This window comes from Arachis ipaensis, chromosome B09 (genome assembly GCF_000816755.2).
Source record: "Arachis ipaensis cultivar K30076 chromosome B09, Araip1.1, whole genome shotgun sequence".
NCBI lineage: Eukaryota > Viridiplantae > Streptophyta > Magnoliopsida > Fabales > Fabaceae > Arachis > Arachis ipaensis.
This window is the reverse complement of record NC_029793.2, coordinates 21,059,130-21,073,105: the sequence shown is the minus strand read 5'-3', so window position 1 is coordinate 21,073,105 and position 13,976 is coordinate 21,059,130. Positions and strand designations below refer to the sequence as shown.

At 36.7% G+C, this 13,976-nt stretch overlaps 3 protein-coding genes across 6 annotated transcripts; 2 read left to right on the top strand and 1 right to left on the bottom strand.

Annotated features, from left to right (window-relative positions):
- LOC110266486 lies at nt 1,034-2,347 on the top strand. Its single transcript, XM_021111323.1, has 2 exons — nt 1,034-1,519; nt 1,608-2,347. Exons 1-2 carry the CDS (start codon nt 1,183-1,185, stop codon nt 2,000-2,002), a joined length of 732 nt encoding a protein of 243 aa, XP_020966982.1. The 5' UTR covers nt 1,034-1,182; the 3' UTR covers nt 2,003-2,347.
- On the top strand, nt 2,916-6,056 carry LOC107615159. 2 transcript variants are annotated; one of them, XM_021110409.1, is made up of 11 exons: nt 2,916-3,122; nt 3,212-3,290; nt 3,374-3,724; nt 3,819-3,941; nt 4,028-4,125; nt 4,248-4,332; nt 4,443-4,526; nt 4,616-4,705; nt 4,802-5,180; nt 5,300-5,369; nt 5,504-6,056. In XM_021110409.1, exons 1-9 carry the CDS (start codon nt 3,004-3,006, stop codon nt 4,964-4,966), a joined length of 1,194 nt encoding a protein of 397 aa, XP_020966068.1. In that variant the 5' UTR covers nt 2,916-3,003; the 3' UTR covers nt 4,967-5,180; nt 5,300-5,369; nt 5,504-6,056. The 2 variants fall into 2 exon arrangements, with proteins under 2 accessions (XP_020966068.1, XP_016172751.2); XM_016317265.2 differs by having other exon boundaries at nt 2,922-3,122; nt 3,813-3,941.
- On the bottom strand, nt 6,113-12,774 carry LOC107618584 (protein FAR-RED ELONGATED HYPOCOTYL 3). 3 transcript variants are annotated; one of them, XM_016320693.2, is made up of 4 exons: nt 12,285-12,773; nt 8,507-10,781; nt 8,181-8,360; nt 6,113-6,244 (listed from the first exon to the last, which is right to left on the bottom strand). In XM_016320693.2, the coding sequence occupies exons 2-4, from the start codon at nt 10,010-10,012 to the stop codon at nt 6,128-6,130; spliced, it is 1,803 nt and encodes a 600-aa protein (XP_016176179.2). In that variant the 5' UTR covers nt 10,013-10,781; nt 12,285-12,773; the 3' UTR covers nt 6,113-6,127. The 3 variants fall into 3 exon arrangements, with proteins under 3 accessions (XP_016176179.2, XP_016176180.1, XP_020966067.1); XM_016320694.2 differs by lacking the exon at nt 6,113-6,244 and adding an exon at nt 6,467-6,736 and having other exon boundaries at nt 12,285-12,771; XM_021110408.1 differs by lacking the exon at nt 6,113-6,244 and having other exon boundaries at nt 8,277-8,403; nt 12,285-12,774.

The following is a 13,976-nucleotide window of genomic DNA, read 5'->3' as shown; positions in this document are numbered from 1 at the left end:
TTTTTTTAAATTTAATATGTTAATATATAATTAATTAATAATATAATATTACATCTAATGATAATAGTATTAATTTTTTTGGATAAAAATTGTAGGACCACGATCACCTTAGATCCTCCTTTAAATCTGGTGCTAATCATAATGTATTATAGTAGAGTTAGTCCTAATATAATATTATTTATTCGAAGGAGTAGTTCTAATTGATTTAGTTGAAATTAGTTATAAATATTAGGTTCTAATAAAATTTGTTCTGCGAACAGACTTTCAAGAGATATAATTAAGTCTACAAAATAGTTACGGAAATGAAATTTGTACTCACGTAAATTAGATTTACATATTTTTAAAATTCCTTTGGAAAAAACTCAAAATGCCCAACAAATAAAAAATTATAGTGAGTGAAAGTTGATACTCCAGGAGTAACAAGTAAAAAGTAGAGAATCTGCAGCAACCACCAAATTTCAAAAATTCACATCTTTCAAATTACTTGGCCAAATTTTTTGAAGTAAAACTAGTAACTTATGTTCACATATCACTTTTCACAGTTGCGTATCACTTTTCACAGTTGCGTAGTAAGTGATATGTTATTAATTTTGGAAAAAAAAGTTTAGGATATGAAGCATTAATTTTTGTTGTTGTTTAAATTAGTAAAGAATAAAAAAATTTGAATGATTAATGAATAACGTCAGTAGTGTTGAGTAGTTGTTTATATTCCAAATAAATTATAATTTTGGAGGCAAACTTTTCGGAATTAAAACTAAGAAAATTAATAAGTGATATGTGATTAATAAATTATGGAATATAAAAATTTATAATTTATCAAACCTATTTAATTTATAGAGTAACTGAAGGATAATATTAGGACCTGTTCTTAACAACCTTAATTAAAGTAGAAACGATAAAGTATCATAATACAATTAGTTTTGGTCATTAATGGTCATTGAAGCAAGCACATTTTTTGGCACCGATGGTTTCCTTTTACACATTTGAAACCTCCACTTCTAAGACGTTGTGGGACCACTCCTTGTATAACATGGGTTTACGCGCTTAGAACGTGAAGAATATCGTATTTAAGAGAGCGCACCGGTTCATCTTAGGTATTAACCTGCATTGAGTCAAAGTACAAAAGGAAGGAGGTTACATTGTCGTTTCCAAAGAGAAGTTGAGTTTGTGAATTTTTGGATCATGAGTGGAGGTAGGTATCCGTTTTATGCTATCAGGAAGGGGAAGGATCCTGGTTTATACAGGAACTGGAATGACTGCAAAGATAAGGTGCTTGGCGTGAGTAATAGCGAGTACAAGGGATTCAAGGATGAGCAGAAAGCCGTTGAATGGCTGAAGAGAGGCGGAGTCCATGTAGCTGGAGGAAGGAACAACGATGGCGAAAGAACGTTATTGCTGCCGATGGGTGGTCTCCGCATCACCACTGAAGGCGGCAGGCTTCTTAGTCGACAAGAAGAGGGTTCTAGCAGCACTGGTAGGTTCATCCATGTAGAAGCAACATCTGGTGGGAGCGGTGAAGGTTCTTATTGTATATTCTTTGATGATGGCTTATACTTCATGTCTTTTCGACATTGTCACAAGGTATCTAGTGTGTTATTGCGGTGCAGGAATGAAAGAAGATGTAGTGGAAAAGGCAGAAGGGTCGGTGTTCGTGGAGGACATGGAGGGGCTGCTCCTAAGGGTATGCTTGTTTTTATGTATCGGTCCTCCCAAGTTCTACCGCCGTGAGTGCATCATGGACAATGGTGAAAGTGCTGTGGGGTTTGTTGTTGTTCTTCCCCACACTAGGTTTGGGATCAAGGTTGCCGCGGAGGGTTCGGTTTCCACGGACGAGAGGAAAGCTAGGCAGGATGCGTCGTCGAAGATGCTAGGAGAGATAGTCCTAGCAACAAAATTGAAGATAGTTGATTTCAATCACCAACGTGTTCAGGCTCTAGAGGGTGAGGTTGCTGACTTGAAGCAACATGTTGAAAGCTTGCATCAATGGCTAGGGTTGAAGTGATACTTCTGGATGTATTTAGTGTTCATGTAGTTATGCTGTGGTTCCATGAATTGGTCAATGCGTAGAATTCATGATGAATTATGAGTTGTTCAAAGCTGCAGTGCTTTCATTTGGTGGGTGCTATGAATTATTCATTTAGATAGAAGTAACAGTTTCATGTTGTGCGCATTATTGGTGCATGGAGTTCCTAGAACATAACTATGGAAGGATGGGGACTTTTTCTGGTTTACTGGGTCATTCATATCCAGGGTATGAATTGTTGCATGTTGTGTTAGTCCCCCTTTTTTTTTAATTATATTAATATTATGTAATGTGCAAGGTTGGGAATAGGCCTTGCTTTTGGAATTAATACTCTTTTGTCTACTTCAATGTGGTCTGTTGATTTTAAAGAGAAGGATGACTTGTGGGATTTTTTTTCTTTAGCGAATATCTTCTGTTCCCAAAAAGAAGATTTTTGATTTACCTCTTCTGACAATACATTGAGAATTGCAATGAAGTAGAGTTCAGTGTGTTGTCACATCAAAGAAAAAGCTGATTTATGTTACTGTTCTGTTGCTATGCAATTCTTCTTTATAGTAATTAAAAACTAGAAACAAAAACGTGCTATGTAAGGAGCTGTTAGAGTGTGAGTAATGAATACATGAAGAAAACATGACTACTGTGTTATATTTAATATTTTGGAATGAATTACCTAAAACTTCTTTTGGAGAATTTTTTTTTCATGAAGTACGAAGTTTTATTTGGTAACTGAATAAAATGGTAATCCAATTTCTGTGTTTAAATTTTTCGCAGTCAGATAATAAGTCTAATAAAATTGTCGGATTCTTTAGAGAGGGTTTCCATCCGTAAACGGGCCTGGATTTTTTACATGATCCTGCTGGGCCAGACTGGACACAAACCTTTTACATGGTCCTGTTGGGCCAGAAAATGTACTGAAGTTAACCTTCCGTAGGTACAAGTTGATGTGCCTTCCAAGTTAAACTTAGGAGACAAGGTGCTGTATGAGTGACATTACAGGGCAAACAACGATGGAGGAGCTACAAAGTAAGATGAAGACGAGGGTTGTCCACATCGGAACCTCAACGGACGATCACCCGGTGGAACAATCGGCTGTTGAAAGGTACTGTAAATGCTGTTGTTCCATTCTTTGTGTGGCTAAGAACGTGTTTTTGGGATTGTTCTGTGAACATGTTACCAGTGTGCTTGTAGGGATGGAACGGAGGAAGGGAGCAAGGTTAGTGAAGGGATAGACGCACGGCTTCTGAATCTTCTTGATCGCGTCGAAGAGGTAACGTAGCCGTCCAACACTAGTTTCATCTTTCATGCTTGTTGCACATGGTAATGACAGATGCTTGTCTGGACCAACAACAGCGGCTAGGCCAGGAGGACAAGGTTACTGGAACAGTTATCAAAACGCACACAGAGCAGATCAAGAAGCTGACAGAGGTAGTCGTCGGGCATGGTAAAGTGCTGGAGTCGTTGCTTCGTGCCCAAGGAATAGCATCGCATGTGGCAGTTAAGGTTGGTAAGGACAATGTAACGAAGGTCAGTCGGCGCTCATTTGCTGTTCAGAAGAGTGAACTACCAGCCGTAACGAAGTCCAGAGGGAGATCTAAGAAGAAGGACACAAAAGGAGAAGATACTTTGTCTACAAGGGCCAAGGGTAAGAAACATGGTGTAGCGGATACGATGACGCGCAAGTCTAGCATCCCTCCGTTGAAGGTGAGGTCATTATAGTCTCTACTTAGAATCCCATATCTTTACTCTATTTTCAGTAGCTGTGCGTTGACTTGTTTTTTTCCGTTACTAGCGAAAGCTTGACTTTGACGATGACGAGGATGATGGCTGCAAAATCAATATCATTCAACAAGGTCATGGAACGCCATTCACTTATCGGACAAACATGGCCATGTACATGGAAAGTGTCGACATGCCTTCGGTTAGTTTGCAAAATGCTCGGATTGTTATGTTCTTGTTTATGCATTTCAGGTTTCACATTCTAATTAAATTCGACAATGCTTTCAGTGCCTTGACTTATTGTTCCGGCCTCCACTTGGAATGGAGTTTGTCGGTTCAGAACTTGCCGTCGCAGCGTATATATTTGGTAACGGGTTATCCAAAAAGTAAGCCTCATACATTATGACTAATTCCTTGTAATGGCACTTTTAAAGCTGAAGACGCATGTTGTATAAGTAGTTACTGTTTTGTCACTGATGCAAGTGTCGATCGGTAATTGGTGATGCAGGGAGATCCTTGTTCCAAATGAACATTGTTGCGGCAGCAGGGGAGTACTTCACTCATTGTTACCTAGTGAAGAAGTCGTGGATGATGTGAGGCTTGTTGAAAGTCTTCGGTTTAAATTGTTGTACATGTTTGTACTTCGATAACTTCATTATGCATTTGGATTTGATGTCTTTTCTATTTCAATCTTGCATGTAAGGTACTGAACCTTGTTGCCTCAAGGATGACGAGTAGCTACCTCAATGAAATCGGCAACCGGTGGTGGCTTCCAACCACGTTTGCGGTAAGCCAATGATGCAGCTACCCATGTTTTGTACGTTACATATACATCGCTGGTTGCCATTTAATTTCTATTTTGGCATTTCATGACAGCAATTTGCCTTGAACCCCACTAATCACTGCCCAGAGACGTTGGCATTCATCAAGAGCAAATACATGAAGAAGACTAATGAGCTTGTCAAAGTTAGCATCTGATAGCTACATTATGTTCGTTGTTAATGTGATAAGATTAGGCCTCTGTGCCCAAATGATTTAATTTGTTGGTTGTTGTCATAACAGATCTACGTGCCCCTAAAAAAGGACAGACATTGGTACCTGGTGGTCATCGATCTGTTGAACGAAGAACTGGTCTATCTAGACTCAGCGAAGGCTGAGTCCGTCACCGAGCGAAAGGCCCGGCTTGACCAGATCAGATATGTGGTTATTAGTATACGTGTTAAGTAATTTTTTCCACTTTCATGTGTACCTCATTTCATCTGTTTCATGCGTGTGAAGAAAGGTCCCTGAAATCTCATCTTATGTGGTAGGCCTTCTTCTTGGAGAACATGTTTCGTGATGGAAATTTGTTTGAGGATAACGAAACCGCAGCCTGACCCGCTCCTCGCATGTCTGACTATTACTTTGCTGAACTAGAAACTGGGCAACAGGATCCTTATTCGTGAGTAATGTTACCCTTTAAGTCGAATAAAGATGGGTTCATGTGCGACATCACATAACCATGTATTAGTTACTTTATACTTTAATGAACGTTTGTTACTGCACCTATTTTGATTGTAGCAAGGACTGTGGCATTTGGGTAGCACAGTGGATGATGCAAGGACATATATGGGGCGACTATAACTTGCAGGTGGTACTCAGTTTCTCAAATTTTTTGCTAAGTTATTTTGACGAGATGGTATACACTTGTTGAATGTGTGGGTTAAACCTACGGGTCAAAGAGTACATGCCTTTTTGTCTTCATTAATGCATGCGTGGTAATAGGTGGTCAACAATGCAACAAGGATGCGGTTAGCCGTGGATCTTGTGATGGGTAGACATAATGCCAAAAGAAATGAAGTGACTCGCATAGCTGAAGAAGATTGGGACCGAAAGATGAGGCGGTCGGCTCAGAAGGATTCAAAGACATTAGGAGATCCAACTAGTCCCAGTGTGTCCTTCTTCTGAGTCGAGCTGTTTGCCAGCATAGCATGGTCCTCTGAGTTACCTCTTTTGGAAGGGCATACTAACAACTTGTTAAGTTCTATGCACAGAAGGCATCCTTTTGAGAGTCTGGGTTTCAGTCTCAATCATGAAGCAACTCTACAATATTGGCGATTATTTTGAGTGAACGTATTTTTTTGGTTTCACGGACGTGCAGCTGCCAATTATTCTGTGTGCCTATTATTTTGTGTGAATTGTATTTTGTTTTGTTAGACACCTTAGTGATCATCTGATTTAGTTGCTGCGTACTTAGTTTCACTCCATGCTATGTATTGTTTTGATCCAGTATCATTTAGTTTCACTCCATGCTATGTATAGTTTTGTTCCATGATCACGTATGAAGATGTACTGATTAGTTCGTTCTCAATGCCTCATAACCAAATCTTTCTATCCACCTCAGACTTATCAACTTCTGTTGGTACATCCGAAAAGCATGAGCAGAAAAATAAGCCTATTCCAGCTTAATAACACTAGTTGGGTACTATGGGTTGTGACGATAGTACGCTCCATGGAGTACAAAAGCTGTAACAATATGACAGTTAGGAAGGTGGGTTTTAATTTGTCGGCGAATGTAACGGCATAAAGGTGAAGGGAAAATACACATAACAACACTCCATTTGGACGAGGGAGTAAACTCCCGTTTCTAATTACAATCCAGCAGCATAAGATTGATACTACTAATTAAAGTCCAGCAACATAAGATTGATACTGCAGACGTACATGTAAAATGATAAAAACAACACATTATCCATACTTGCTCACCTTCTGCAAGCCGCATAACATAATTAAAAACTAGAAACATAATAAAGTTGGTAGTAAATACAGTTGGTCTCACAATTTACAATCATATATCCCTCTCATTGGAAAATTCTTCTTGGTAGGGTTACATTGTCTACAAAGCATACAAGACAATACCCATTACATATGGGAGAAAAGACTAACACATGTATTTACTTTTTGCTTCAACGATAGACGTCAGAGTATCCTATTTAGCCTGAGTACCATCCTGATCAGCTACATATTCAGAATCACAAACTCATGTTTAAATTGGCTGTAGAAACGTGCATATTTCTAACTGGGATTCTATGGTACTTACCCTAAAAATTGATATATTCACCTCTTAATATGTAGTATATTAAGAGGTTGGCACATATGTGAAATTAAGGGTCCTTTGGAATGTCGTGTATAGTTTTAGTGTCATTGGCCAGGAAGTTGTTTTTTTCCTTAACTATTAAATATAAATAAAAATTAATATTTTATAAAAATAAATTATTAACAAATATAAATTACGTCATTTTAATTAAATAACTTCGGATTACATTATGGGAATGATATGTTATTATGTAACAATTTTCTAGAAAGGTTAAATGTAGAGAAAAATTTGAAAGAGTGGTGTTATGTGACCAATAAATTTTATTACTATAACTAAGTAAGTATTTGACTAACACTCTAAATAGTAATAACTGAATTCTAAAACTTAAGGTCCAAACTGTAAATTCAAGTAACATAAAAATAGGATTGATAAAAAATGTTACAACCGAAATTTCTAACATAAAATAGACTTTTACTATTATCTCAAACTTGATATTCAAAATATTATGACCTACATTTGTCAGTTTATTTATTTTTTAAACAAAAAAAATTTTAAAAATGAATAACTAAACAAAAATCCTTTTTTTAAGAAGAATGAAAACTTATTCTATATTGATAAACCATATTTAAATTAAATACAATTTTAAAATTATAAAATTTTTGAACTCAACAAACTGAAGGCTATTCAACTCATCAAATTTTAGATTTTAATACTTATATTTAGAGTTTCCACTTGTACACTTTATTAAATAATACTTAATTCTAGACTTAGTCGACACCAACAAAAGCAAAAAAGAAAAATGTAATTTTGAAGGATAAAGAAAAAGGCAAAATCAAAGGAAAAGAAAAAAAAACAGAAATTTATCGTTCAACATATGTTTTAAATAACTCTAATTGAAACTATTAAAATTACTTATATTTTGTTTGTGTTGAGACAGAATTTTCTACATTTAACTCTATCTAAGAAAATAATACATAATTACATATCATTTTTATAATGTAACCCAAATTCACATAACTAAAAAGGTATAATTATATACTTTATTATTTTGTTTTCTTAAAATATTAGTTCTTAATTTATACATAACAGTTAACAGAAAAAATAACTCATTGGTCCATCAAACAAGATCTATAAACTACCTTCTAAAGGGCTCTTAAATTCACATATGTGGCAGCCGCTTAACATGGCCACTTATTGACAACATAATAGATTGATTTTTAGGGTAAGCACCATAGAATATCCCTATTTATAATGTCTTCAAGTACACACGCAACAATACCACACCGCATTCCAAACACAAGAATACTAACATGACGTCACAATCAGGAGAGAAAATGATATGCAACAATTTGGAAACAGTCTTACCGCCTCATCGTTTTCATTGCGCTGTGCATCAGCCGCTGAAGTTTGTGTTGAGACATAATTATTTGCTCCAACACCCAGCATATCCATGTTAGGAATCCCGGTATGGCAAGCCTTCCCTTCATTTGTGCATTGAGCAACCTCATCATCGTAATTAGCCCCAACAACGGCGTCGTCACCAAACTGGGATTCACCGAAAATCATAACAATGATTGTCACAACATAGCTATAACAGATTTATGAATAGATTAGTCATATAATAACAAGCTACTTCCCCATGTTGTTCTTTAATCACGTAAGAATTGTAAATTAGACATAATTTAACTAACCTCTTCCATGTGGTTGAACATTTTTATCTCCTCCAATGCATCTGAGTCGAAACCAGTTGTGCATCCATCTTCCATTTCCATCCCGTGACTTGTTTTTTTTCTTGGATAGCGTCTCTTCGTGTGACCAGGGTTCCTACATTCAGTACACCGTCTTTTCCGTCCCCGACAGTTCCGGGATTTTGGAGCTCCCTTTGTCCGCACAGCCACCGGATCACGAATCACTCCATCACCCTTAGTAGAGAACACATTGTCCTCAGTTGCAACGTAACCCTCCAGGTGGGCACATAGATTACGTATTCCTTTCATTGCCATTTGAAATAGATCATACTTCTGTGACCCCAAAAAGAACAGCCAATGGCAAGCCGAATGAAGCGCACCATGATGTAACAAGCAGGCCTGGTCAGCACCTACATCTATCTTCTCTTCATATGCTTCAAGTGCCTTGGCATTTTTAGTCCATCGCTTGAGAACCAATCTGTTCGGAATGTTAGGAAGGTGCTCATGCTTCATGACGAAAAACATGTGTTTGCAAGGGTAGCCATATTTGTTCCAAAAGTTGCAGCCACATTTCATTCTTCCCATATTCTTATCGTATAAAACTACGATCTCTCTTCCGGGTTGCCCATACTCATCCATGGTGTAAATCTTCGTAGTCAAAGACCTTTGTAATCTCACCAGATTGACTGACGCAACACCTACGATCTCGTTTCGAACATCCCCGAATATTGCATGTGTATAAACACTCGCAGCACATCGTTCTAGTGACTCCAAGCTTGTCGTCATCACCGGAACGCTGTCAATTGATCTAAATTGCACCAACAACTCGTTGTTTCGATAGTCACGAACCATCAGTTCCAAATTTTGAACAAGTTCGAGCATCCCATGCTTCGACTGAAGGAAGTTCTTTGCAACACTATTTATACCTTCACACCTTGACGTCGTTCTTATACCAGCACAAAATTTATCCCTCAGGTACGCATTCGCCCACATCTCCTTCTTCCCGAATACCTGATTTGCCCAGAGGCTATCTTGCAAACTAAACTCCTCAACAGCCTGGCTCCATTCCGTCAAGAATTCGTTGACTGCAATGTCCGCATAAAGCCACCGATTAAATCGCGCGCGCAATGCTGCATCTTTTACATTCGACGTGACATTCTTTTCAAAGTGCCACCCACACAACCGATGGGTTGCTCTAGGGAATACCACTCTCACAGCTTCTCGCATTGCTTCATCACCGTCGGTTACAACCACGGATGGCATCTTTTGGCACATTACCTCCAAAAGGCTCTTCAATAGCCAAGTATATGACGCTATCGTCTCATCCAACACTAGCCCAAAGCCGAAGATCGTGGTCTGCTTGTGATTGTTTGATCCTGAGAAAATAACCAGTGGTCTGTTGTACTTTTTTTTTGTAAGTAGAGTCGAAAGCCAGAACATCTCCAAAATATTGGTAGTCCAACCGACTTCCCCCGTCAGCCCAAAACATATTTGCAAGCATTCTATCATCAGTCAAATTATACCGTGCCATCAGCATGGGATCAGCCTCTGCCTTTCCTTCTAGGTAGGCTATCGCAGATTCAGCATCTCCGTCAACAATTTGCTCGCGCCTTTGCTTGTCAATATAATTGTACGCGTCCTTCTTTAAAAATCCTACCAATGAATACCCACCCGCCAATCCTGCCATATATCGCATTGTTTTTGCCGTCGATATCCCGCACTCACGGAATCCATCAATTTGTGCTTTCGCCCCTTCAGTCAATGACCTATACTTTGGGATTAGGTGCACCATTACCTGGGGAGTCAATTCATGGTTGTGGTTGTTGTTGATCTTCCTTACTCGCCATATGGAAGCACTCTTATCTAGGTGAATAGAAAACTTCGCCTTACAATTAGTTCTCGTCTCAGGTTTATGTACTCGCATCCTATCCAGTCTATTATAGTGCTTGGGATCTCTCAATCCTTCCTTATTACAAAAAAATCTCCTCCTCCTAACATTTCCATCATCGTCCCTTCGTGAGTCCCCTTTTCGGACACCGAACCCATGATACCTACCAAAATTTTTGTAGAACTCATACGCATCATCATCAGTTCTAAAGGTCTTTTGCATAATATCTTCAACAGTCACACCCTCAACATCTCCAAAATCCAAACACGTTTGACTTTCTGTTTCGCTTCCAGTAGTATCATTCAAAGGGTCCTCCGCCACCGCCTCATCATAGCGCCCGTTTTCTTCATTATTTTTTCCCTCACCACCATGGTTATGCACCGCATCCATCTACATTTCAGAAGATCAGAATCTTCAAAATACATCATCTTAAATAAATTTTTATATCATTTTATCATTTTAATTGAGATATTTAAGTAGACGTTATTAGTTAATTTTATAATAAAATAAATATTTACTGACTAAAATAAAAATAACATATAAACATTAGCAAAATATATTTTCATATCAAAAGCAAAAATAATATATGAAAAATATATCAATATATACTTTATTAAATTATATTATTTTTAACTTTTTTGGTACTCAGAATATTTTTTAACTTATACTATTTTAGACTATAAATTTTAATTATTTATGACTTTATTGTTAGTTGTAATTAGTTTTGTTATTTATTTTATTTTTTTACTGGATCAATGGTTCATATTATAATAAATTTATCATAACAGATTAATATACAAGAATTACGCTTACAAATTTTCGCAGAACCAAATAAAAATAAATACAAACCCAAAAATAAAAAATTTACTAAAAGACTAAAATTATATATTTGAAACAAAAAATAAATTTAATCCTAACGTTAATTTCCAAACGCAGAAGCAGAAATTTATAACTCCTTGTAAAGGCACGTTTACTTTAGCGTTTAGACCAAAAAGGCATCCAAATACAAGGAGGATGTGTTCAATGCACTCAAACGTACTTCTCTTCTTTCTAACGCTAACCCAAACAAAGCCATAGCCAACTTTCTAAAAAGCCAAAACCACATGCAAAGTAATCACAAAACACAACAACAATAGGTAACAATTTCAATAACACGCTATAAAATTTAACAAGCATAGTACACCACGCAAACCCCATTCCCATACACAACATCAACACCACATTCCCTCGTCTACATCAACAATAACCATATCAATGAATGTAATAACAGCTTACCACAAAAACGTTTTAATTAGAGCATATAATCAATTTATTGGTATTCAGAACAACAGGACAATACCATACCATCAGTGGTGACCAGAACAAAAACCAAAACAGGCAATGACCCATAAATTCAATTTCAGAAGCTCAGCCTTCATTATTATGTTCCAGAACAAGAAGACAATACCATCACTCATAATCGGAACAAAAAAAACTCGACACTAATATAAATTTTAGACGCTCAACTTTAATTATTTATTTTTCAGAAAATTAATTATTTTCGAAATAAAAAAGGCAATACTATCACTAGTAATCAGAACAACGATCGAATTAATAATCACAAGAGTAATTTTAATTTCAAAAACTCAGCTCTAATTAACTTTTTCCCGGAACAAAATTACAATACCATCTCCTATAGCTAGAACAATAACCAAAATAATAATCAGAACATCAATCTGAATTTCAGAATCTCGAACTTAACTAATTTTTTTCTCATAACAAAGTTACAATACTATGAATTGTAACCGGAACAATAATGAAAACAACAACCGTAACAGTTATCAAAACAGCAATTCGGAGATTCGAAAAACACCATTAATTTTTTTCTAACCAAAAATGAAAAATATTGTTTACCTGAGCTTCGGAATAGGGGAAGGAGCAGTTGAGCAGGGGTGGTGGCAGCTGGCACGATTAACCTCCGCGGTGGGGACTGGCTAAATGATAATGCAGAGAGGAAGAAGAACGGGGACACTAGCGCGGAAACAAAGAACCAGATGCCTGTGCCGTAGCAACAGATTTGTGGGACAGCCACAGCAGATGGGCAGCTGGCGACGGTCACAACTGAGCAGGGGACGGACGACGACGACCTGGCCACGCACACGACCGCCAGATGACGACCGACCATGACCTGGAGACCCTTGCGTCGGGGGAATGGAAGGGCCTTCGGCCACTTGCAAACAGCAGGATTGTCAACCGACCACGACGAACCTGCCGCCAACGGTCAGACCAACGGCGGCGCGCTGAGGCTAGGGTTGTATTTTGGGGAGAATTAACGCTGAGGCTGAGGAATCAGAAATGAGGCTCGAGGGGAGGGCAAAGGTTTCCTCTGACTGACGACCAGAATTTGGGTCTTCTTCTTTTAACCAAAACGCAAAAAACAACGCCGTTTCATCACAGCTGCTTTGGAACTTTGAACCAAAAACTTACTTTGGATATTTTTATGGCAACAATATTAGACTAAACAAGTATTACCATTCAGAATGCCAAAAAATTCAACTACCTGAGCCCAAAACCCCATGACCCACGAACACATCTACTGGACCAGCCCATATTACTACTTAATATAAACACATCATTTACATTAATTAATACATTTAGGCCAAATCAAAAACGGAATCAGATGAGCTCCTTTGCCGTTATAGCATCAACACAGTATTTTTGACCTCTCCCCACAAACACGTGTCACAGCCCATTAGTGACACATACAGACCGCATGACATGATGATTATATTGGTAAGCACCATAGAACTTCCCTAAACTAACATCCATTTCATTTTATGCGAATCATCTAAAGCAAAAAGTATAAGGGGAATCATCTTATATATGTAATTATATAAATCGAATTAAATCGTGCCAATTTATTAGGAAAATGGGTCATCGAATTGAACCATTTTGATTTAGAGTTATTTATACTGAATTCAATAAAAGCAGTTTGATTTATGATTCATACAACACAATGATTATGTGTATAAATTGAATTTAAGAAATTAGATTTAATGTGAAACTAATCTATATAAATAATTTTTATGATGAAAAAGAGTATTTAAAAGTTATTAATTTTTATATGTTATTTTTAAGTTAATAAATAAATAAATATTAATTTTTATTATAATAATAAAAAATTATAATATATTAAAATAGAATATCTAATTTATAACGTATTTATCAATTTGCATCACATAATTTATTTCGTTTATAATGTAAACGAGATGAATTTACGTGTAAATGAGATAAGCTAAATTTTATTTTAATTTATACGTATTTCGTTAAATTTAAATTAATCTAATTCAATCCATAATTTAATCTAAAATATTTTATGTATTTTTTTAGTACTAATTGATCAAACATATGCATTTTAATCTCTTTTACCAATCTTTTTTAGTACTAATTGCACGCTAAAATTTGGATTATTGATATTATTTTAATCATAATTCTTTTTATAATAATACACATATCTAGTTTACGATATGGATTTTTTTTCAAACTCTACACATATCTTGTTTGCAAACGAGATATGTGCAAAGCAAAATTTGACTATACATCTAT

Bases quoted from the DNA above. Each gene is read 5' to 3' on its own strand.
- LOC110266486 (XM_021111323.1), top strand. From the start codon at position 1,183: ATGAGTGGAGGTAGGTATCCGTTTTATGCTATCAGGAAGGGGAAGGAT. The intron at 1,520-1,607 runs GTTCTTATTGTA...ATTGCGGTGCAG, and splicing joins ATCTGGTGGGAGCGGTGAAG to GAATGAAAGAAGATGTAGTG.
- LOC107615159 (XM_016317265.2), top strand. From the start codon at position 3,004: ATGAGTGACATTACAGGGCAAACAACGATGGAGGAGCTACAAAGTAAG. The intron at 3,942-4,027 runs GTTAGTTTGCAA...CAATGCTTTCAG, and splicing joins AAAGTGTCGACATGCCTTCG to TGCCTTGACTTATTGTTCCG. The intron at 4,527-4,615 runs GTAAGCCAATGA...ATTTCATGACAG, and splicing joins GGCTTCCAACCACGTTTGCG to CAATTTGCCTTGAACCCCAC.
- LOC107618584 (XM_016320693.2), bottom strand. From the start codon at position 10,012: ATGATAGAATGCTTGCAAATATGTTTTGGGCTGACGGGGGAAGTCGGT. The intron at 8,361-8,506 runs GTTAGTTAAATT...GGTGAATCCCAG, and splicing joins TGTTCAACCACATGGAAGAG to TTTGGTGACGACGCCGTTGT. The intron at 6,245-8,180 runs GTAAGACTGTTT...ATATTGTTACAG, and splicing joins GCAATGAAAACGATGAGGCG to CTTTTGTACTCCATGGAGCG.